Source organism: Triturus cristatus, chromosome 11, assembly GCF_964204655.1.
Source record: "Triturus cristatus chromosome 11, aTriCri1.1, whole genome shotgun sequence".
Lineage (NCBI taxonomy): Eukaryota > Metazoa > Chordata > Amphibia > Caudata > Salamandridae > Triturus > Triturus cristatus.
The window spans coordinates 372,574,044-372,597,144 of NC_140594.1; the positions used below are offsets into that span (position 1 = coordinate 372,574,044).

At 49.2% G+C, this 23,101-nt stretch overlaps 1 protein-coding gene across 1 annotated transcript in view; it reads right to left on the reverse strand.

Moving 5' to 3' along the window:
* SNRNP200 (small nuclear ribonucleoprotein U5 subunit 200) overlaps positions 1-23,101 on the reverse strand; it is a 468,968-nt gene that overhangs the window by 29,677 nt on the left and 416,190 nt on the right. Inside the window, exons 38-39 of the mRNA XM_085634342.1 lie at positions 6,120-6,284; positions 5,806-5,927 (exon numbers count right to left, since the gene is read on the reverse strand). Of these exons, the coding sequence (XP_085490468.1) occupies positions 5,806-5,927; positions 6,120-6,284 (287 nt within the window). The remainder of the gene's footprint in view (positions 1-5,805; positions 5,928-6,119; positions 6,285-23,101) is intronic.

Consider the following 23,101-nt stretch of genomic DNA (forward strand, 5'->3'; position numbering starts at 1 on the left):
ATACACTGATCCCACGCCGAGATTACATTTAACAATAGCCAGTAAGGTATTGGAGGCCGAAGCCAATGGCTGGATCACGAAAAAAGAAGCAGACTTTCTTATCACTCCCAAGCCTGTCGTACCTTATTTCTATACACTACCTAAGGTACATAAAGGCGTCATTCCTATCCCTGGTAGACCTATTGTCTCTGGTATTGGCTCCCTCCTGGAACCTTTATCTAAATTCTGTGACTACTTCTTACAACCCCTAGTGAAAGAGACACCATCCTATGTCAGGGATACAACTGACATTTTGAACATGATTGAGGGAATACAGAATACCGAGAATGTTGACCTACTAGTGACCCTTGATGTAGAGGCTCTCTACACCAATATTCCGCAACAGGCTACCCTGACGGTGATAGAGGCAGCCCTACAGAAAAGGGAATGGACATCCCCTACTCCCATAACATTCATCATGGATCTGGCAACATTAGCTCTCACGGAGAACTATTTTGCATTTAAAGACAACCTTTACCATCAGTCCCAAGGTACTTCGATGGGGAGTACCTTTGCTCCCAGTGTGGCCTGCCTGTATATGGCGGCCTTTGAAGAGGCAGTGATAATGAACGTGGATAACCCCTTCGGGCCAAACTTAACCCTGTGGAAAAGATACATCGACGATGTCATGATCTTATGGAAAGGGGATTTAACAACCTGCAACGAATTCTGTGAATGGATTAACACTAAGAATCAGTTTTTGAAGTTCACAAGTCATATCTCTGACTCTGACATCCCTTTCCTAGATTTAAACATCAGACTGACACCCACAGGGTTGAGTACAAGTCTCTACAGAAAACCAACTGACAGGAACAGTTTACTTCTCTACAGCAGTCACCACCCTAAGGCCCTACGCGATAACTTGCCTTTTGGCCAATTCCTTCGACTCAGGAGAAACTGTAGCTCTATCACTGACTACAAAATTGAGGCCAACATCCTCTCAGGGAATTTGACACAAAGAGGCTATCCTCCCGAGTAATTCACAACTCAATGAAGAGGGCCAGAAATAACAATCGCGAGGCCCTTTTGGAAGTGAGAACAAAAGACAACATAGAAACCATTACTTGTGTAACATCTTTTACACCAGAGTCCAACAACCTTAAAAAAGTGATAAAGAAACATTGGGGAATACTATCCGCAGGTACACTCATGATTCCCCCGCCACGTTTCGCTTTCAAAAGGACTAACAATCTGAAAGACACTTTGATACACACGAGACCAAAAAAACAAATAACTTCAGCACATAACACCCTCTGGAATCTTCCCCCTGTACAGGGTCACTATACCTGCGGAGGGTGCTCTTGCTGTGGACAAACTATTGTGGCAAAATCTATTCGCCTCACTGCCACTTTCGAATGGGTCCTAAAAAGACATACAAATTGCAATTCTACTAACTGTATTTATCTATTAATTTGCCCATGCGATCTCTATTATATAGGGATGACGACACGAGCAGTGAAAACACGTATCACTGAACATAAAAGCAACATTAGATGCGGCAAATCTAACACGAAACTTTACAGTCATTACCTTGTATGTAAACATAGCCCTACAGATCTACATTGGATTGTCCTTGAAAGCCAGCCTGGAATGTCTCAACATTCCTTGTTTAGGCTAGAACAACGTTGGGTACATCGCCTTTCATTGGATAGACTTGGCCTCAATGATGACATACCCTGGTCAACAATATCTAATCGATAGGACTGCTTACAAGCGATAGTGTTGAGGTGGCAGGACAGTACTAGTACCACCTGATGGGCTTACTGACACTTAGTCCTTTATGTTGACCAACATTTGCACCATTTACACCATGAGCCCGTGATTTAGCCACCACAGCATAGACGGATGTTAGCATCACTGATTATGCACTGCTCCTTATACTAATAGAGCCAAATTCCCTTCTACCTGCCTACCTTGCTCCTAGACCCACACCACTCCATCATGGCTCCCGGTTTGGGTTACCTAACTAACCAAATCTGGTAGGAACCACCGACAATAGGCATAACATATGGTGCGCATGCCTGGGTGAACCTAAACGCTATCGAATACTTCCTTGGCTAGCCTTTCTCGATACTATTTCGCTCCGTGGGGTACTAACTTATGCCTCCCTTCGAAGTATTTATAACACATTTTGACGACTACAACATGGCGCCCAAAATAAACTCCTTTTCACATCCGGAATGACATACACTCAGCTAGTGATTGTTGCTATAGACGTGACATCATCACACGTGACCAGCTCCTAGCCAATCATTGATTGAATAAAATACACTTAGCTAGTGATTGTTGCTATGGACGTGACATCATCACACGTGACCAGCTCCTAGCCAATCATTGATTGAATAAAATACAGCGTCACCGACCCATCTCTCAGCTTCCGGGTTCGGCGACGCGGGCAGGTTTACTTACCTCCAGGGGAATCTTGCCGTGTAAGTACACCCTGGGTTTCCTCGATGAATGATTCGGACGTGTGGTTTCAAACATTAGACACTCGCTGGGGCTCTCTAGACACCTTAAGGAGAAACCGCACTTTTCATCAGGTCTCTGTCTAGCCCCGGGCCACACTTGAAATGCTGCAATGCGATGCTATTGAGATGTTTTATCTCATAGGACTCTGTACTGGTCAGTAACACGATCATCACGGGTCTATGAGTTTGACCTTTCCACATCTTGGGCGCAATTCTTCTAACACGCGCATTTGCACTGTGACTTCACACTAAGGATTGCAATGACTAATTCGGGCACACACATAGATAGACATTGCTTCTTGTATTCACACTCATTTTTGTGTTCTATAATTTATCAAAGGCTTGTTTTGATGATCCAATCGGGACATGCACACCTTTGTCTCGCCTTCGGTTAGCTGCACCTGGTTGACCACGTTAAAGACCATATTATTATAGCACACGAGAGGTGTCACACGCTTGAGCAATATGTTTATGAGACACTAAAGGATGGAGATCTCTCCCTTGTGACCTTGTTAACTTCAAATTTGCCTGTGCCTCTACTTCTTCTCTTTATAATATCATTATACCGTAGGGAACGAATGTGTTTCTCCCCCTGTTGACGCGCCATGCACCTGATGTTGAGGTTTTTATAAAAAGAATTGGTGAGTCCACACTTAACCATGATTTGTTCTTTACAACTGTAATAATGGTTGTGCTTTTTAACTAGAGCCTCGCTATGCTTCCTGTGTTAACCGTTTTTCCTTTCCTTGATAAATCATAATTGGTTGATTGGTCAATATCCAGTTAGTAGTCCAGTATAATTACAGTCTGGATTATATCAAATGGATCACTGGTTTACTGAACTGGTGGTTATTAACTATTTTTTTTTAAATGTTTTACAGATGCCAAGGGTGGCTCTTGATATATATATTTTTCCAATTTTTTTCCTTTTCCTTAGGTGACCCCTTTTATAAACAATACATAAGGTAGGGGCACCTATTAAGGGTTGACTAACAAACTATTTTCACCCTTGTTTTCACACCACACTGTAGATAGTTTTTAGCACACTTCACTTTAGCATTATAGGTCCTGACGAAGCGCCATGAGATCCCTCTGACCGACTGGGCGCGAAACATGTTGACCAGAAGAGTAGAGCGTAGCTAGCCACTCCTCCTTTGTGAGCAAATATAGCTTTGACGCCACTCACCCCTTTTTAACAAGGTGGTTGACTGAGCCAATAAAGTTACATTTCAGATTAACCAACCTTTTTAATTCACTTACATCTACACTCCCGGGCCCTCACACGCATGCACCATACGGCAGGGAACAAAAGATCTCCGATAAAGAGCCCCTGTATGGGTGCCCGTCGGGTATTGCACCGCCGACCCGACGAGGAGCAAAACCCAGATGATGAAGCATGACACCTAGCTTGCTGGGTGTGTGAGGGTTTCAGTTCCACCCTTAAGGGATCCCCTTCCCTTGTGCACTTACATTCACTAGGTGAAAGTCTGTTATCGGAAAACTTTATTCCCCTTCGACTTTTTCACCCTGTAGGAACTACACACCTCTCGTTGATACCGCTTGTCTGTCCAACCCTTCATCTCTATCATGAAAGAGGGATTTTTGTGAAGGAAAGTTTCTATATGTGTGAAACCTAGTGAAAAAGTTAAATTTAACTGTTACCTGGCTATCCTTTTCACTTCAGGATGAAGTAATGGCCAGAGTAGCCTAGTGTTTTCAGGCTGCATTATTGTCTTTTATTATCTCTTCAGGGTCTAGGCAGGACTGCAGAAGAAGACAGCTTAAGAGACTATATCTATTGAAGTGCTCCGGGGTCCATGCACATGGGCGGGACTATTCACATGATTATGACTATACACAGAGATCCCCTACTACAGAACCAGGGTTCCACATACTGAAAAGTTCAGGGGGGCCGAAATATCGATTGTGGACAGGTTTTAGGAAGAAGCACCGGCACAGAGGCCTGGTTGGAAGGGACCTTGTGCACTACAATTGAAACCACATCAAAACCAGGCAAAACGTGGGGGGCTAACCCATGTCAAAAGAGACCCTTTCTCACACATGTGGTGTACTTGTTTTGCTCCAAAAGCTAAAAAATAAATAAAAATGACATCTAAATTTCAAAAAGAACACAAAAGCCGAACTGTCAGCCCGTTTTATTCCGAAAGCCAAACATCTGAGCACATTTTGATCTGAAAGTTAAACTTAGTAAAAGAGAAATCAACAAAAGAAAAAATTCTGTCATTTGAATGCATTTTTTTGCACGATTGCTGCCAGTGGGGGGCACTCAGAGCGCCCTTCATCTGTGCTCGGGGCTTACGTGCCGGTGGCCGCGTGTCCCATTTAGGAAGCAGAGGCCCCGTGGGAGATTTCTTTATCTGCAAGCGTTGGTAGCACAAAGCTAGGAACAGAGTCTCTGACAGGCTGACTACTCACAAATTAGTAGGGATTGTGGAGTGGGTGCCACAAATGCATTACGGTTGGTGTAGTGGGAAAAACATATGAACAGAAGAGCTTGTAACAAATTTGACCTCGTGTGCAGCGCGACGGTGCAGTTAGATCCCTAGGGTTGGTTGCGGAAGGGGAAGAGTGTGTTGTTCCTGCAACACCAACTACTAAAAAGTCAGTAACAAAAGAGTGCTCATAAACTGTCAATAAAACAGAGTAAGAACGTATGTAACAGGGGAATTCCTCACAGGACGTTACAACAGAAAAAGGAGGTACTAAGGAGGGACTACTAAACAAATCAACCAAAGGAAAAAAAGCATTTCCAAAAGACAGGCAAAGGAGCCAATTAAATACATGAGCAGAGCTTAAAGCCCATACTCTTCAAGGCAAGACCCCATAATGATAACTGTGAGAAAAACATCACTTCTCATATTATGTGCACTTCCATTATTAATTTTTACGCCCAAAGTTTAGAATTCACCGTCAAAAATCAAGAAACTGCTAACAAAAGACCATTTATCTCTTCCTTTAATTAGTACACTTCCCTGCAACAGCAAACAACCTAAGATTTGACAGACATCACATGCAAAACTTTCACGAAGTATGCACAACAAGCAACAGCCTCGCCACGGAGATCATCTCGTCAAGTGCAGAGACTAGTAATTTTGGCACAGAGTGAGCACACTGACGAAACAGATACAGAAAAGAGACCATAAATAAGATCAAGTAAATAGACTTCAGCTAACACTATTAGCTTTTCAACTATTGGTGTTTAAGCCAACTTTAAAACATTATCACGAAAGACAGGAGCTCATTCTGCCATGCAATCAATGCACACAAGCATTCTCACCTGTCTTAGGAGGTTGTCCTCATGGTGTCGAATTGGGATATTCTCATACTCAGCAGCATTTGATATTATTTCAATCAGGCCACGTACTTTCGTCTTGGCATTAAGCGACATACTGAACAGTTCTAAGGGTAAACCAGAAATACTTATTAAGAGATAGGATGTGGTGAGAAGAAGTGGATAAACACAGGCACTAGGAACAATGGATGAATCTAAAAAACTAACAGGCAGCAAGAATCAGACATAAAAAATAACTGCATTAGCTCTTCAGAAAGAAAGCCTCAGGCTTCCATAAAACCCTCTTCCTTTGAAATTACCGATAGTGGTGTAATTGATGTAATAATATGCTGCTATCATTCCCAGGTTCAGGGGAGCCACATCCATCTCATCCTCAATGCTAATACACTTGGACTGCTCCAGGTCACTCAAGGTCTGTTCCACAAGCTCAGAAAGGTGATCCGAGAGATGTCTGTGGGATACGCCTGCAGGGAGAGGAAAGACATGCGATAGGTGAGCTGACTGATGTCTGTGGGACACACAAATAGGGAGATGAGAAGAAATTAAAAAATCTGGAGAGAGGATATACAATTATAAGTGATCATTACATGCCTGCACTATACACATGAATTTGAGGGAAGGAGAATAGAAGAGAGATGCAAGAGCCAAGAAGGGCAAGTTACTTACCTTCAGTAACACCTTATCTGGTGGACATATGATCTAGCTGCAGATTCCGTACCTTTGAACTTCCCAGGTGTCAGACTGGATCTAGAAGGTTTTTCTTGAGCAGTACCCCTGCACGCAGGTCGACTCCGCGTGATGTCATAGGTGTTGTCTCAGTCATTGTGACATCCACGTCGTCTATATAGGCGCCACCTCGGCACGCTGACTTCAGTACTTTTCACAACTTTCCATGCGAGAAGCGCGGAGCCATGAAGTTGACTGATAGTGGTGTGTTTAGACAACTAGGGCCCTGAAGGGGAACAGCCCTGACATTAAGAACTGATCTGCAGTGCGGGGAGGATGGGTGAGTCGGTAAGGAATCTGTTGCTAGATCATGTCTCTACCCGAAAAAACGTTACCGAAGATAAGTAACTTGTCCATATGATATAGACATCTAGCCACAGATTCCTTACCTTTGAACAGATACCCAAGCAATACCATCCTCGGATGAGAGACTATGGAAAAGTTTAAACAAGAAAGTCCTGTAGGACCGAATAGCCAAAGAGGCCCTCCCTACTGACCTGACTGTCAAGCATTAATGCTTGGCAAACATATGCAGAGATGCCCATGTAGCCGCCTGGCAGATGTCAAGTACCGGGACACCACGCTGGAGAGCTGTGGTGTCTGCCTTAGCTCTGGTAGAATGAGCTCTGAGGCCTTCAGGAGGCGATTTCTTTGCCAGAGCGTAACAGATCTTAATGCAGAGGATAACCCAACAGGAGATGGTCCTCTTCTGCACAGCATGTCCCTTCTTTGCTCCAACGTACCCCACAAAGAGTTGATCATCCACCTGGAACTCTTTAGTGCGGTTAATGTAGAATGATATCGCTCTTTTTGGGTCCAGGCGGTTACCCTCGCTTTTTGCCTGTTGTCAGTATGTTTTGGACCTAGTCTGCCGGGATCCTGCTAATCAGGACCGCAGCAACTGTGCTTTCTTCCCTAAACTGACATTTTAAGTACTTTGGTACCTCCACAATTGGCTACAGGTGTACCCTCATAACTCCATAGTATATGGTACTGAGGTACCCAGGGCATAGGTACACCAGGGGTCCCCCATGGGCTGCAGCATATACTATGCCACCCATGGGAGTCCACTTAAACTGTGACTACAGGCCTGTCTTTGCAGCCTGTTTGGTGGTAGCACCTCTCACGGCAGATATAGGTTTCCGTATATCAGAGGTCATGACACTTAAACCCTATTGGTCAATCCTATGGTAGGCTCTTTAGTCCTGAGGGCAGTGTGCTTGGCTATAAGTGTGAGGGTGCCCCCGGCATGAGCAAGACACCCCTACAAATCCCGGAGTAGATTCTCCAGACTATGTAAGTGCGGTGAGCCATTTTAAGACATATAGTGGACATCAGTCATTACGAGATGTGCAACTATATAACGGCTGCACCAAACCTGGACATATACTTTTTTTTAATTTTTTTATTGGCATTTAAGATAAGACAAACAATCAATCAGTATTTCGGTGGCACAATCAAGAACATCAACAACATATGATGTAGATATCATCAATAGTGGTACATCTTGCAAATTAATACATAGACGCCTCACACCCCATCAGTATTTAATTTGTGGTATGTGTCATGCTATCCGCCTGTTCAGGCTATCCGTCCCCTGTCACTCGCTATCTTCTGACTCCCGCTCTGGTGGGGGAGGCTCACAAATGTCACCCCGAAATCGATTCCATTTGCCCCATATCCGTGTCCATTTTTTGGGACAGCCCCTGTGGATGTATTCCGATTTCTCTGTTAACATCGTGCGATCCATATCACGGCACCATTGCTGGTGTGTTGGAGATAGCCCCGAGCCCCAGAGTTGTGCTAAATTGCGTTTTGCTAATGCCGTTCCCAGTGTTACTCAGTCTTGGTCTGTGTGGTTTAGATCCGTGGGTTCCCAAATGTTGAGTAGACATCGTTTTGGTTCCAGTGGGATCTCAACTCTGGTAACTTGTGTCATTGTGCGTATGACAGCCTCCCAGAAACAAGTGACTACTGGGCAGTCCCATATCGTGTGCCAGAAGGTGCCTTCGGTCCCGTATTGTCGGAGGCAGAGAGGAGTATCTGTCCTACCCAGTTTGTGCAGTAGGGTTCTTTTGTAATAGATACAGTGTAGGATTTTTAGCTGTACTAATTTTAGTGTAGAGGGTATTGCAACTACCCCCGGGGAAGCCAGGGCTGCCCGCCAGTCATCTCATCTAGGTCTCCCAGGTCCGCTTCCCATCTCTCTTTAAGGGCCGCTATGGGACCCTGCTGATTATTAATTATCTTTCGATAAGTTAGGGAAATGGCTTTTTTTGGGGAGGTTTTCTGCAAGGAGCCTGTCCTCCAGTGGGGAGGCCTCTGGTAATTGTGTGGAGGTCGGGATTGCTGCCATTAGTGCATGACGGATCTGTGCGTATATGTAGGATTCCGTCTTTGCCAGTTTATAGGTAGCTTGCAGTTGAGCAAATGGAACGGCCGCGCCTTTTTTTCCACAGGTTCCCCACCCTGGAAATGCCTATCAGGTCCCATTGGTGGAATCCCTTGGTGTTTCTAAGTCTCCCTAGTTTCCAGGTGTCCCACAGTCGTGCCGCTTGTGTGATTGTCCCCTCCCATTCCAGAGCGCGCTGCGCCGCATGCCAGATTTGTATTGTGTGTGCCGTAGGGCCCGTGTATTTCGATTTCTTAACCCTGTTGTAGAGGGCCCCCATTATCCCCTCTGGTTCTAGGAGATGCCGGTCCATCCGGAATGCCGGATCTTCATGCGATGCATGGAGCCATTGGTTAATTACAGCGAGTTGCGATGCCCAGTAATACGTTTGTATATGTGGGAGGGCAATTCCTCCGTCGTACCAGCCCTTCACTAATTTTGCCACGGCGATACGGGCTGACCCACCATCCCATAGGAGTCTGGTTACTTCAGCGTTGATCAGCGCGAAAAAGGAGGGGGGGATCCGGAAGGGGGTGTGTTTTGTAGTACATAAAAAAATCTGGGTAGAGCCATCATTTTGAAGAGGGCCGCTCTTCCCAGTAGGGTGAGTGGTAGTGAGCGCCAGTGCTTTACATCACGGCGGAATCGGGCCAGGGGCTTCCGAAGGTTTTCTTCTGTGAATTCCGCCGCGTCGGGGTGATATATATAGCCTCATCAAAGTCATAAGCACTAGAATATTCCCGCCCATGCGTGGGACCCCGGAAACACAAATATATATATATATATATATAGAATAAAAAAGCAAATGCAGCCTTTCATAACCAGAGCTGAATAATGCTGTAAGGACTCCCCTGTATATCATAAACAATACATTAAAAACCAGGGAGAAACAACAGCAAAGCATGTTTGAAAACTGTTTTAATGCTTAGCACAATCTCTCAGATAGGACTGAAAGCATTGACAGCTCACAGGCTGCATTGCAGAAAGGCTGAAAAAGCTAACTCATAGCAACATAGAAATATATATCACATATATGATTGTGATTCCGGGGTCCCACGCATGGGCGGGAATATTCTAGTACTTATGACTATTGATGAGGATTCCCTGGAAGAGAAACCTCGTTCTGCAATCTGGATTTCACAGTTGCGTGGCAGTCTGGGCGGCGGGCCATGAAGAATGTAAAGAAGTGATTTCTACCAATTAATAGTGTACCCCTAATCTCTGCCGAAGGCCGCACAGATGTCCAGTAAACAGTTAATGGATTGCGATGGGGATGACATATAGAGCAGCACATCATCAGCATATAGTGATATGCGATCTTCCCAGCCCATAGTCCATCTAATCCCTCTAATAACCGGGTCAAACCTGGACATATTTGGTATCAAACATGTTGGAATCATATCCTAACACGGATTCCAGTGTTGGAAGTAGGATCCCATGTACTGGGGGTCTCCTTAGGGGACCTCCCTCTGTACTCCTGGTAACAGCCTTTCAGGGTTTGCAAGCAAGCTAGCCCTGCTGCCGACCACTGACACAATTATGCCCTCCTGCTGCTGAGCCACGCTCGAGCAGGGGAAAGTAGAACAATAGGTTTCCTGTCACAGGGAGGTGTGACCACCTCCCAGACAAGACTTAATGTTTTTGGCTGTGGGGGCGCTTGTCAGTGCAACTAGAATGCTTTGAAGGGCACATTTGGTGCCCTCTGTGGACACTCCAGTTGTACCAGTTCAAGGAGCCCTTGGCTCCCGCTCTGGTGCGAAACTGGGCAAAAGACATGGGAGTAGCCTCCTCTCTGTCCAGCCTCTCCTATGGTAGGGACCCCAGAGTTGTCATAACCCTTTGCTTAGGCTATTTAAGGGCTCCCCTGAGGGTGAGTCCTCAGATTCACCATGGGACAAGACTCAACCCAGAAACTATGTCGCTCTTCAATCATCTGAACACTTTGACTCCGTTGGACTGGAACCAAGACTGCACCAAGGAAGCCTCCTACTGCTCCTGGTCTCGCTGTTCTTCGAGTATTCTTCTGTGTCTGTGCTTAATCCAGGTTCTTTCCAAGACCTGTGGGCATCAAGGACATCTGAAGAAATCTCCCTTGGAGTGAAGGAGTCACTCCCGTGATTCAGCAGGCACTGCAAAGAAAGAGATCGGTCTGCTTATCCTGCTGTCCTATGGACTTCCTGAGTTCTAGCAACACAGGTGGTGGTTCTGCAGCACTCTCAAGGCCTGACCTGTCCTCTCTGCAATTTTGAGGCCAGTATCTCTCGTCTGAACCGCTGGGACCAAACCCCTGTGCATCGCGTCAACTTGCCATTGCCAAGGCTTGTTGGCTCTGCACTCAAGAAATCTTCAGGCTGCAAGAAGCTCCAGCACCTCACTTCCTGAAGATCAGCGTCCTCCCTGCAATCCTTGCATCGTGGGCCTCCATTTTTGGTGAGCTGCCAGAGGTCCTCTGGCGACTCCTGTGACTTCAGCCTGTGGGTCCTCCTGAGGGTCTTCTCTTGCTTCAGTGGGCTCCCCTGCTTCCTTGTGGCCTGCTCTGACTCTCCTGCATTTGGTGAGTCCCCTGGACCTTGCAGGTCCCAACGTTGCTCCTTTTTAGTCTTCCATGCCAGTTGCGGCTACCAAGGCTTGTTGGTGCTCCCGCTGAACATCAACCATTAAGTCACCAACATCCGACGTGGGATAGCTCATGCACGGCTTCTTCAGTGTCACCTGGATCTTACAGCTGCAGCAACAAGGTCACCGTTGACTCTTCAGAACCTCCGACATCGGTGGGCATTGTGTCTCCGTGCCTCCTGGTCACCTCCAAGTGGCATAGACTCTGTACTCTCTCCTTGCAGGTTCTCCACTTTCCAAAATCCACCCTTGTATTCCCCCGGACCCCATCACAGTCTTCTCCAAAGGAATCTTCTTTGAGGTCGTCAATGCCGTCTATGGCTGGTTCGACTTCACTTCACTCCTATGCACCCGGCTTCCCTGGTGTAGGTAACCTGGTACCCGGGGCATCCAAGGGTGCGGTGGCTCTCCAACCTTCTGCCTTGCAAAGGGTTTCTTCAGGGTCCTGTAAGAAGAGTTCATTTTCTTCAAAACTGCAACCGAGACTTCTCCATTGGCTTCCATTGGGAAAGTGGCTGTGTTCACTCTGCATACAGCCTCCATGGGGTTCCTGGGCACTGACCTTGGGTGGTTCATTGTGTCCCCAGCTCCTCTGAGTCATCTGGTCCAAGTCCCGTTCTCCTTTGCAGTTCACATTACACTTTCTTGATAAATGGTTTGGACTCCCCCTGGAGATAACTGTATTTTGTGCTACTTACCTGATTGCTTTTTAGGTCTCGCCTGGCGTGGGCTGCGCACATGCGCAGTCTCGCTGGCGAGATTGAATGATTTGGGGTATTTTCTGTAAGGGGCATTAAGCCACGCCCCTCTTTTCTATTGGCCGGCGTCACCGTTTATGCTAAACGGTGGCCAGCCATTGGAAAAGAGGTGTGTGTGACATTTTCGTTCGGCTTTTTGAGCCTTCCCATTTGGACGGGCTCGTCTGACTTCCGTGCGTCGTGAAAGCTTTCTTATCTTTATGGAGCCATGTGTTTCAAACACATGGCCCCATAAAGACAAGAAAGCTTTCACAATGGACGAAAGTGAAAGCGGACCGTGCTTGTTGAAGTATTCTTGTGTATTATGTTGATATCTCCGGGTAGGAGATATACCAATGTGATAGTGATATTGTGTTGTAATAAATAGACTTATTTTTGCTAAACACGGAGTGGTTTCTTTTAATCTAAATTACACTTCAGATTAGACTAGTAAAACAAGCTGCTTAACACTCCAAGATAAGCTTAAAGGCTGCTCTACACAGCTACAACTTTGAGAGCTTTTTATGGCTATCAAAGACCACTAAAATCACCATAAGAGTTACTTGGATCAGTGCAAGGTGCACCACTTGAATAAGAGTGCACCATATACTAAGCCAGCCTCGTACAAGGGGCAATTTTGCAGTGGCTCAAATGGTGAACACATTAAATAAGTGAGGACCAAGTTAAGGGCCTAATGGGGCATGATAAAAGGTGAAGGGAGAAACATACGTTTAAGCCCCTTCAGAAATCTATGTCCAATAGGAGACTTGATAGTGACGGCTGGTCTGGCAAGTGTAGAAAGGCAGAAAGGGCTGATAGATAACCCTTTAGAGTGCCCAGAGCGGAGCCCTGCTGGGCAAGAGATGAGAGGATGTCAGAAAGGGAGGCAGACAAAGGGTCAAAGGACCGTCCTGTGCAATATTTATAAATGTTTGCCATCGGCAGGTGGATATCAACTTAATGGAGGGACGCCTGGCTGCCAGAACAACTTTGCATACTTCGGGAGGTAGGCTGAATGCTGTAAACTGTTGCCACTCATTCTCCGCAAGGAGGAGGAGGGTTGATAGATTCGGTGGAGGACCCTCCCCTGCTGCTGCGACAAGATCCTCAAGAAGGCGCAGCCTGAGAATAGGATCGATGCTCATCTGAGAAGTTCGGGATACCAAATTCTCCGTGCCCCGTCCGGAGCCACAAGAATGACTTGGGCACAATTGATCCTGATCTTCTTGAGCACTGTGGACAGGAGTGGTATGGTTGGAAAGGCGTATAGGAGGTCTGAGCTCCACTCAAGACAAAAAGTGTCACTGAGCGAATCTCGCCTTGGAAACTCCAACGTGCAAAACTGCTGCCATTCTGTTTTCTCGACGGAGGCGAACAGATCTAACCAGTGCTCTCCCCATGGCTAAAGGAGTTCTTGCGCCACCTCCAGATGGAGATGCCATTTGTGATCCTCTAGACACCGACGGCTGAGTTTGTCCGCCCTGGTGTTCAGTGTATCGGCTAGGTGTTGGAACCACCAGGGATATGCCCTGTTATTACAGCCAAGTCCAGAGACGCAGAGCCTCCTGATAGAGATCCACGACCCCACCCCATGTTTGTTGCAGTACCACATGGCAGTGTTGTCCGTGAACACCTGAACCAGCCTTCCCTTAAGAAATGGTAAAAAGGCTTTCAGTGCCAATAGGATCGCACAAAGCTCCAACAGGTTGAAGTGGAGCCTATCTTCAGGCGGAGACCAGAGTCCTCTGATCTCCACCTCCCCCAGATAGCCGCCCCACCCCAGGAGTGACGCATCTGTCACAACTGTGAGATAAGGGTGGGAGAGGGATCTGCCTGTGACCCATTTGCGGTTTTTCAGCCATCACTGCAAATCTTGTGCAGTTTCCTCCGAGATCTGGATCAGGTCGGTGAGATGTCCCCGCTGCTGTGCCCATTGGAACGTCAGGTCCCACTGCAGACCCAAATATGCCATCAAGCATGTTTCACCAGCATGATGCAGGAGGCCATGAGGCCCAGCAGCCTCAGTGTCAGTCTAAACCGAAATCCAGGATAGAGGCTGAAACATTGGTACCATAGCCTGAATATCAGACTAGCCGTTCAGGAGGATAGGCCTGAAACTGCACTGTGTCCAGAACAGCTCTGATGATAAGGCGCATCTGGGCAGGAGTCAGGTGTGACTTCAGCACATTGATGGTGAACACCAGCAAATGCAGGAGGTTCGCCATCGTCTAGAGGTGGCAGACGGCTGGCTGGGGGGAACCCGTCTTCAACAGCAAGCAGTCGAGCTAGGGGAAGACTGGAACCCCTGATCTCTGCAGATGAGCTGCGACCACCGCCATCACGTTGGTGAAATCCTGAGGGGCACTGGTGAGGCCGAAGGGGAGAACAGTAAACCGAAAGTGCTCTTGGCCCACCGTAAACTGCAGGTAGCGGCGATGGACAGGCAGGACAAGAATATGGAAACAGGCGTCCTGCAAGGCCAACACTACCATCCAGTCTCCCGGATCCAGGGCAGACAAACACTATGCAAGAGTGAGCATCTTGAACTTCTCTTTTCTGAGAAAGTAACTGAGGGCTGTAGGAAGCTGGCTCTGTATATACTATACCAAAGTGAGGTATAGTGTGCACAGAGTCCAGTAGAACCCAAAAGGTAGGCAGAGGTAAAGTAGATAGCACCTTACTCTCTATTTGTGGTAGTGTGATCGAGCAGTAAGGCTTTATCAGAGGACAGTTTTAAGCATTTGTTGTACACATTCAGTCAGTAAATGAATTCACACACTCAAAGACTGAACGTCAGACCAATTGTTTTTTAATAAAAATATTCTTTTAGTTATTTTATTTTCTAGAACCAAGCAAGCCTGGCATAGGTAAGCAACAAATACTTTACAGTAGTAATGCAGTTTGTAAATAGTTTGAAATGCAATTGTAAATGTACTTTGATTTGATTACAGTAGTGTTACTGATAATGCAATGCTTTTCAGAATACAGTACATATACTTTGTATAGAATTTTTAGTAAAATTACAAGTAAGTTACTTTTGAGATTACTTTTCTTACACAGTCAGTATGCCTGGATACTGCACTGGGACAGTTCCTGTAAACAGTTAAGTAAAAACATTTTTGTTAGTTAGTACAATAGTAAAAAAGGTCTTTAAGTTTTCCAACTCCACACTTTTAATAGAAAAACAGTCAATGTTATCCTATGGAGGAAAATAGTGTTATCGGTTTAAAGCAAAGTACTTTGTTGTGGGAGTTGGTGTTCTGGGGTTAGACTCAGGGGTCCCCAGGCTCAAGGGTGCACTCTTGTTACACCCTCAGCAGCACTATGGCGGCCGGGTGCAGAAAGCTGAGGCCCAATGTTATCCAATGGGTGATAGGGGTCCTCCGGTTGGTGGCTTCTGACGAGCAGGCCACTGGGCTGTGGGAACAAAACTCCTAGACTTAAGCTCAGGGCAAACGGGGATTTAGGCCAGCACAAAAGATGCACCCTCCGCGGCACTGGGGCGGCCAGGTGCAGAGTGCTGTTTTGGCATCAGAAGCCCTGTAGCTTTCAATGGAGAGTCTCCGGTTTGCAAAAACACTGCAGGCTCGGGGGCAAAGGTCTTCTTGGTGCGACCAACCACTTGGAGAGGTAAGTTGGGATCTTGGGGGTTGGTTAGGCACCGTCGGTTGGGCCCCCAAGGCCGTGGGGCGTCGGGTGCAGGGGTGCCTTTTAGCGTTGGATCTTCTTACCAGCTCCTGGTTGCGGTTGGGGGGACCTTCCGGTTTGAGACTGCAGGAGTCGGCTGGAGGCAGGTCAGGGGTCACCGGAACTTGGGCCAAGAATGCCAGTGGGACCTCCTCTTGGTGTTGGGCCACTTGAACTCTGGCCCTGGGCTTCGGGTGTAGAGTGGTGCAGACCCGCGGATCCTGGCGGTACTGAAGTCTGCTGTTTAACAAATCCGGTGTTCACGGGAGACAGAGTCTTTGGGATTGCAGGCAGACAGGTCCTCTGGGTTTGTCGAGGTTGCTGGCTGCAGGACACACCGGGATATCGCTGGAGCAGGTTCGAGGTGGGGATAGGCCGGTAGGGCTGGGGACAAGTCAGTGCGCGTCCTCCCGTTATTAGCTTTGGCACGGTTGTTCGGTGCTTCTTCTTTTCTTCTTGCAGGTTCTTGTCTGAGGAAGCAAGGTTCAGGGGTGCTTCTATTATGCCCCCCTCCAGTGGGAGGGGAGGGGGCATAAGCCTTTCCCTGGTTGTCTGGGTCCTCCATCTGCAAGATGGCGGGGACTGAGAGTTGTGCCAACCTCGCCTCCCCCACCTGAGGGGTGGAGTTGGCAGAGGTGGGCACACCTCTTACAAACTTGTTTTTTTCCCACCGGTTCTCCCGCCCAAAGTGGGGGTCACAACCAGTGGGACCTGTGAGAAAGTGTTATCTTTCTTGCATGGTATGCTCCCACTTTTTGCTGAATTCCTGAATGTACTTTGAGTGTGCCCTGGACTCCTGCCAATCAGGTGCCCACGGCCTATGTTCCTTCCCTAAAGCCTAAAATCCCAAATTGGCAAACCCTGGCAACATGTCAGCCCCTGGTAAATGGTACACTAGGTACCCAGGGCCTTGTGACCAGGGAAGGCCTCCAAGGGCTGCAGCACTTATTGTGCCACCCTTAGAGGCCCTGTACCCTGACACAAACACACTGCCCTTGCAGGCTGACTGTCTGGGTATAGAACAAAACAGAGAGTCGACATGGCACACATCCCTGTGTGCCATGGCCACAACCTACACTGCCCTGGCATACATCAGCCACCCCTCTAGCTGGGTGCCCTATGCCAGTGGTGTGGGCACAGGAGCATGAGCCCTATGCCCCTACAGTACCCAGGTCCATTACTGGGCACTGTAAGTGCAGTGCTGCCATTTAAGAGTATATGGTGCTGAGAGCTCGTCAAACACGAACTCCACAGCACCATGATGGCAACACTGAAGACTGAGAAGTTTGGTATCAAACTTCTCAGCACATTAAACCCGCACTGATGCCAGTGTGGGATTTAATGTACAAAGCACTACAGAGGGCATCTTAGAGATGCCCCCTGAAACCTAACCTACAATCCACGTCTGGTCTGGGAGGCTGCCACACAGCAGACATATTGCTGGACCCCTGGGTGGAGAGTCCCCGCTCTCCTGGGCCTGCAACAATGCACATCCTGGGCGATGTGCTAGGTCTCCTCCCCCTGGATGGGCAGGGGGAAGTTTCAGAGGCATGCCGCCTTTGTGAGCTTCTCCAGGCCGCTTGCTGTACCCAGCAAACTGGCCCCCACCGGTTCTGACCCCCACTCTGGCGGGAAGACTGGCCGGAAACCCCAAGTAAGGACAGGGGATGTGCCAGCCTGCCAACCCCACCCCTCAGGTGGGGGAGGCGAGGTGAAGCACATCTCCGGGCGCTCACTATCTTGAAGAGGGGAAGCCCTGCCCAATCAGGACTAGGCTACTGCCCCCCTCCCACAGGAGAGTGGCAGGATAGGGGGTGTACCCACCCCAAGTGCAGGGACCCATTGGTCCCTGCCCTTTACCTACCTGCAACGACCCTAAATCTAGTATTTAGGGGCACCCTGAACCTTCCTTCTTTAGATTCCAGATTCCGAAAAAGCAAAGAAGAGCAAGAAGAAAGAAGACCTGCCGAGCAGGTGCTAAGAAGAGGAAGACACCAACTGCTTTGGCCCCAGCCCTACCGGCCTGTCGACCCTCGAACCTGCTCCTGCTAAATCCCGGCACCTCTTGTGGCCAGCAACCTCACAAACCCCGGAGGACCTGGCTACCTTGCGACTCTGAGCATCTGGGACTCCCATGAGCAGTGGCTCTGCTCAAAGCAAGTTTCTAACCCCTGGCACCAGCCCGGAACTGCAAACCCTGCACACTCTGCACCCGCCAAGCCTGGCCGGTGCCGGAGTGGACAAAGACCCCGAGGACGTCCCCCCAGCTACTGTGACCCCGAATCCGGCACCCAAGAACTCACCTCGACACTCCTGATGACGCCTGCAACCTCAGAACCAGGGACCCCCCCAACCGCGATCAACAGAGGGTAAGATTTCCCGACACCAAAAGGCACCCCTACACCCGGCGCCCTGCGGCCCCCTGTGCCCGACTCCTGGGTACCTACCTATCCTCCAACTATATATATAATAATACTTTATTCGGTATAAAAAAAATACCATAAAAGTGCAGATCAAATACATCATAATATAAAAACAAAACAATCAACAGTTAAAAATGATACAAATTCGATCCCACCATGAGTGGGAACCCCTTATCACATGAAATTCATATTAAAGACTAATGAGAGGCTAACATCGCGGGCCACAAAGGTACATATAAAAACATCAAAATTAAGTGAGGAACATAATAGTTTGACAGCTTAGAATTTATATATATTCGCTCCCATCACAATTAAAAAAACAAAAAACAAAAAAAAACCTCCCCTCTTCAAATCCATATTTTTTTTTTGTGTGCCTTTTAAAAACTGGTATTACGAGCCACATTTGTTCATCTGGTACCTCTTGTATTTCTGAGTCTGATGGCTGCCCTTAAAAAGTTTACAGTGCAGAACAGGGTTAGTGTGTCTGTAGACAATTTTAAAAATAACAGGGCCACCTTTGCATGTTTAAATCTAGAAGTCTTTAAAGAACAAGTTACTTACCTTCGGTAACGATGTATCTGTAAGAAACATTAGTTAGTTAGATTCCTCACCTTAGAATATCCCCAGGCGTCAGACTGGATCCGGAAGATTTTTCGTCAGCAATACCCATTGCGCGTCGCTAGGCGTCGTCTGCGGCTCCGCGTCCGTCGTCGGTGTCGTGCGCCGGAATGACGTCGTCGGAGTACTTAGACGCCGCCCTCGCGCGCGGACGTCAGTTCTTGTACATAGCTTTCCGCGCCAGGAACGCAGAGCCATGCAAAGACCGACACTGGTGCCAAAAATAAAATCTAGGGGCCTGAAAAGGATAACCTTAACCCTAGATGTCAGTTCGCAGAACGGGGAGGATGGGTGGGTCGGTGAGGAATCTAACTAACTAATGTTTCTTACAGATACATCGTTACCGAAGGTAAGTAACTTGTTCATCTGAAAGAAACACGTTAGTTAGATTCCTCACCTTAGAATAGATACCCAAGCAATACCATCCCCGGTGGTGGGTCTGCGAACCAAGATCACACCAGAAAGTCCTGGAGAACAGAACGGCCAAAGAAGCCGTCTCTCCGGACTTGGCTGTCAAGGCAATAATGCCTTGCAAACGTGTGTAGCGAAGCCCACGTTGCCGCCTGACAGATGTCCTGCAAAGGGACACCCCGTCCCAAAGCAGTAGTAGCCGCTGTGGCCCGAGTAGAATGGGCGCGCAGCCCAACAGGAGGGTCCTTTTTTGCCAAGGAGTAACAAATTTTGATGCACAAAACGACCCACCGAGAGATGGTCCGTTTGTGCACAGCTTTCCCCTTCTTAGCACCTACGTATCCAACGAAAAGTTGGTCGTCCACCCGGAACTGCTTTGTGCGGTCCAAATAAAAGGAGAGCGCACGTTTTGGGTCCAGACGGTGGAGCCTCTCTTCCTCTTTGGAAGGATGCGGAGGCGGAAAGAAGGTGGGCAAGGTGACAGACTGCCCAAGATGAAATGGAGTCACCACTTTCGGAAGAAAGGAGGGACGAGGCCGAAGGACAACCTTGTCCGGATGAACAGAGAGAAAAGGAGGCTTTGAAGATAAAGCCTGGAGCTCACTCACCCGTCTAGCCGAGGTGATGGCTACCAGAAAAGCAGTCTTAAGCGTCAGCAGACGAAGAGGCTCAAAGGGAGCACACATCAGAAATGTGAGAACAAGATTCAAGTCCCACTGAGGCATTACAAAAGGGACAGGAGGGAACGTGTGAGTAATGCCTTTTAGAAAGCGTGTAACTACAGGGGACTTGAAAAGAGACGGCTGATCAGGAAGCCGTAAGAAGGCAGAGATGGCAGCAAGATAACCTTTCAGGGTGCCCAGGGCAGAGCCCTGCCGGGCCAAAGAAAGAAGAAAGAGGAGAACCTCAGAAAGAGGGGCGGAAAGGAGATCCACAGCCTTTGCTGTGCACCATGCCACAAATTTGTTCCACCGGCAGGCGTATACCGTCTTTGTGGAGGGACGCCTGGCTGCCAGAATGATATCACAGACTTCAGGAGGCAAGTCAAATGGCATCAACTGCCGCCGCTCAATCTCCACGCATGGAGGTGGAGGCTGGACAGGTTCGGGTGGAGGACCGTCCCCTGCTGCTGCGACAGAAGATCCTCCCGAAGGGGCAGACGTATCGGAGGATCGGTCAACATACTGAGTAGCTCGGGATACCAGTACCTTCGTGCCCAATCCGGGGCCACCAAGATGACTTGGGCCCGGTCGTGCCTGATCTTCTTCAGCACTCTGGGCAGAAGTGGTATAGGCGGAAAGGCGTACAACAGACCGCAACTCCACTCGTGACTAAAAGCGTTGCCGAGCGAGTGCCGCCTTGGAAATTCCAACGCGCAGAACTGCTGACATTGCGCGTTCTCTTCGGTGGCGAATAGATCTAACCAAGGCTCTCCCCACTGCTGAAAGAGACCTTGCGCCACTTCGGAGTTCAGACGCCATTCGTGATCCATCATGCACCGGCGGCTGAGTTCGTCTGCTCTGGCGTTCAGAGAGCCCGCCAGATGTTGAACCACTAGGGTGACGCCCTGGTGTTCCAGCCACGTCCAGAGGCGCAGGGCCTCCTGACAAAGGGTCCACGACCCCACCCCGCCCTGTTTGTTGCAATACCACATGGCGGTGGTGTTGTCCGTGAACACCTGCACGACACTTCCCCTGACAGAGGGAAGGAAGGCTTTCAGTGCAAGCCGGATCGCTCTCAACTCCAACAGGTTGATGTGGAGACGAGACTCCGCCGGAGACCAGAGGCCTCTGATCTCCGCCTCTCCCATATGGCCACCCCATCCCAGGAGGGACGCATCTGTCACTACGACATGCTCCGGTTGGGGAAGGGAGAGGCTTCTGCCCATGACCCAATCGCGGTCCGTGAGCCACCACTGCAACTGCTGTGCAGTGCCCTCCGAGATCAAGACATGGTCGGACAGGTTGCCGTGATGCTGGGCCCACTGAAACTTCAGGTCCCATTGCAGAGCCCGCATGCGCCGCCTGGCGTGATGCACTAGTAGGATGCAGGAGGCCATCAGCCCCAGAAGCCGCAACACTAGCCTGACCGAAACCCAGGATAGAGGCCGAAAGATGGGAATCAGGGCCTGTATATCCCGGACCCGCTGTTCCGGTGGATAGACCCGGAACTGCGCCGAATCGAGAACCGCTCCGATGAAGAGGAGCTTCTGAGAGGGACACAGGTGTGACTTCGGCACGTTGATGGAAAATCCCAGCAAATGCAGGAGATCCGCCGTAGTCTGGAGGTGGGAGACGACTGCCTGGGGCGAGCCCGCCTTCAACAACCAGTCGTCGAGATAGGGGAAGACTGGAACCCCTGATCTGCGCAGATGAGCTGCGACCACCGCCATCACTTTCGTGAACACCCGAGGGGCACTGGTGAGGCCAAAGGGGAGCACGGTAAACTGAAAGTGCTCTTGGCCCACCGTGAACCGCAGGTAACGCCGGTGGGCCGGCAGGACGGGGATGTGGAAATATGCGTCCTGCAAGTCCAACGCTACCATCCAGTCTCCAGGGTCTAGGGCAGCTAGAACGAGCCAAAGTCAACATCTTCGGACGATTTGCAGCACCCACCTGTCCGATGTGATGGACCGCCAGTGGAGCAGGTGATGGCGAACTCTGCCGCCCACTGGCGTGGAATGGGCCTGAAAGCTCGGACTAGGAAGGCTTTGATGCGGATGCTGCCGGGGTGGATGTGGGCTGACCTCGTCGTCCTCCAGAACCGCCTCGGCGCAAACCACGTCCGCGCGCAGGTTGGTTCTGCGGCTGGTGGCTAGGCGTACGTGAGGAGGCACCCCTTCCTTGGCCACGAAAGGGGCGAAAAGCGGAAGTTTGCGACCGCGGGGCCGAGAGGCCCAAGGACTTGGCCGTAGCCCGGGAGTCCTTAAAGCGATTCAGCGCACTGTCCGCTTTCTCTCCAAAAAGGCGAGTGCCATCAAAGGGCATGTCCATGAGAGTGCTCTGGACATCACCCGAAAAGGACGTGGACCGCAGCCAGGCGTGACGTCTAAGCGCCACCGTGGTAGAAATAGCCCTACCCAGCGAGTCCTTAGTGTCAAGCCCACAGCGGATAGCATGCCGCGCTGCATCCCTCCCATCGGCCAGAGCCTGGGTAAGTCGTGTCTGGACCTCCTCCGGACACAGGAGCAGCACGTCCTCCACCGTATCCCACAGAGAGTGGGAATAACGGTCCAAGAGACAGGCGGTGTTCAAAGACCGCAGGCCCAAACTAAAGGAGGAGAACAGTTTTTGCCAAACTGTTCCAGTCTCTTGGAATCCCGGTCCGGCGGGGCGGTCGGGAAGGAGGATTGGGAGGTAGAGGCCTGGATAACCAGGCTCTCGGGGGTAGGGTGTTGGGACAGAAAACTGGGGTCGCCCGGAGCAGGGCGGTGGCGCCTGGCGACGTTCCTGTCCACAGGAGGAACTGTGGAGGGCTTAGACCAGGTGCCCTGCAGAACGTCAATGAGGGCCTCATTGAATTGCAGCAGAGGCTCAGTGGAGCTTGCTGCAGACTGAAGCACCTCAGTGAGGACGTTAGTCCTCACAGCCACGGCAGGTAGCTCGAGCCCAAGGGCTGCGGCCGCCTTGCGCAGCACCACAGAGAAAGCAGCACCCTCCTCCGAAGCCACA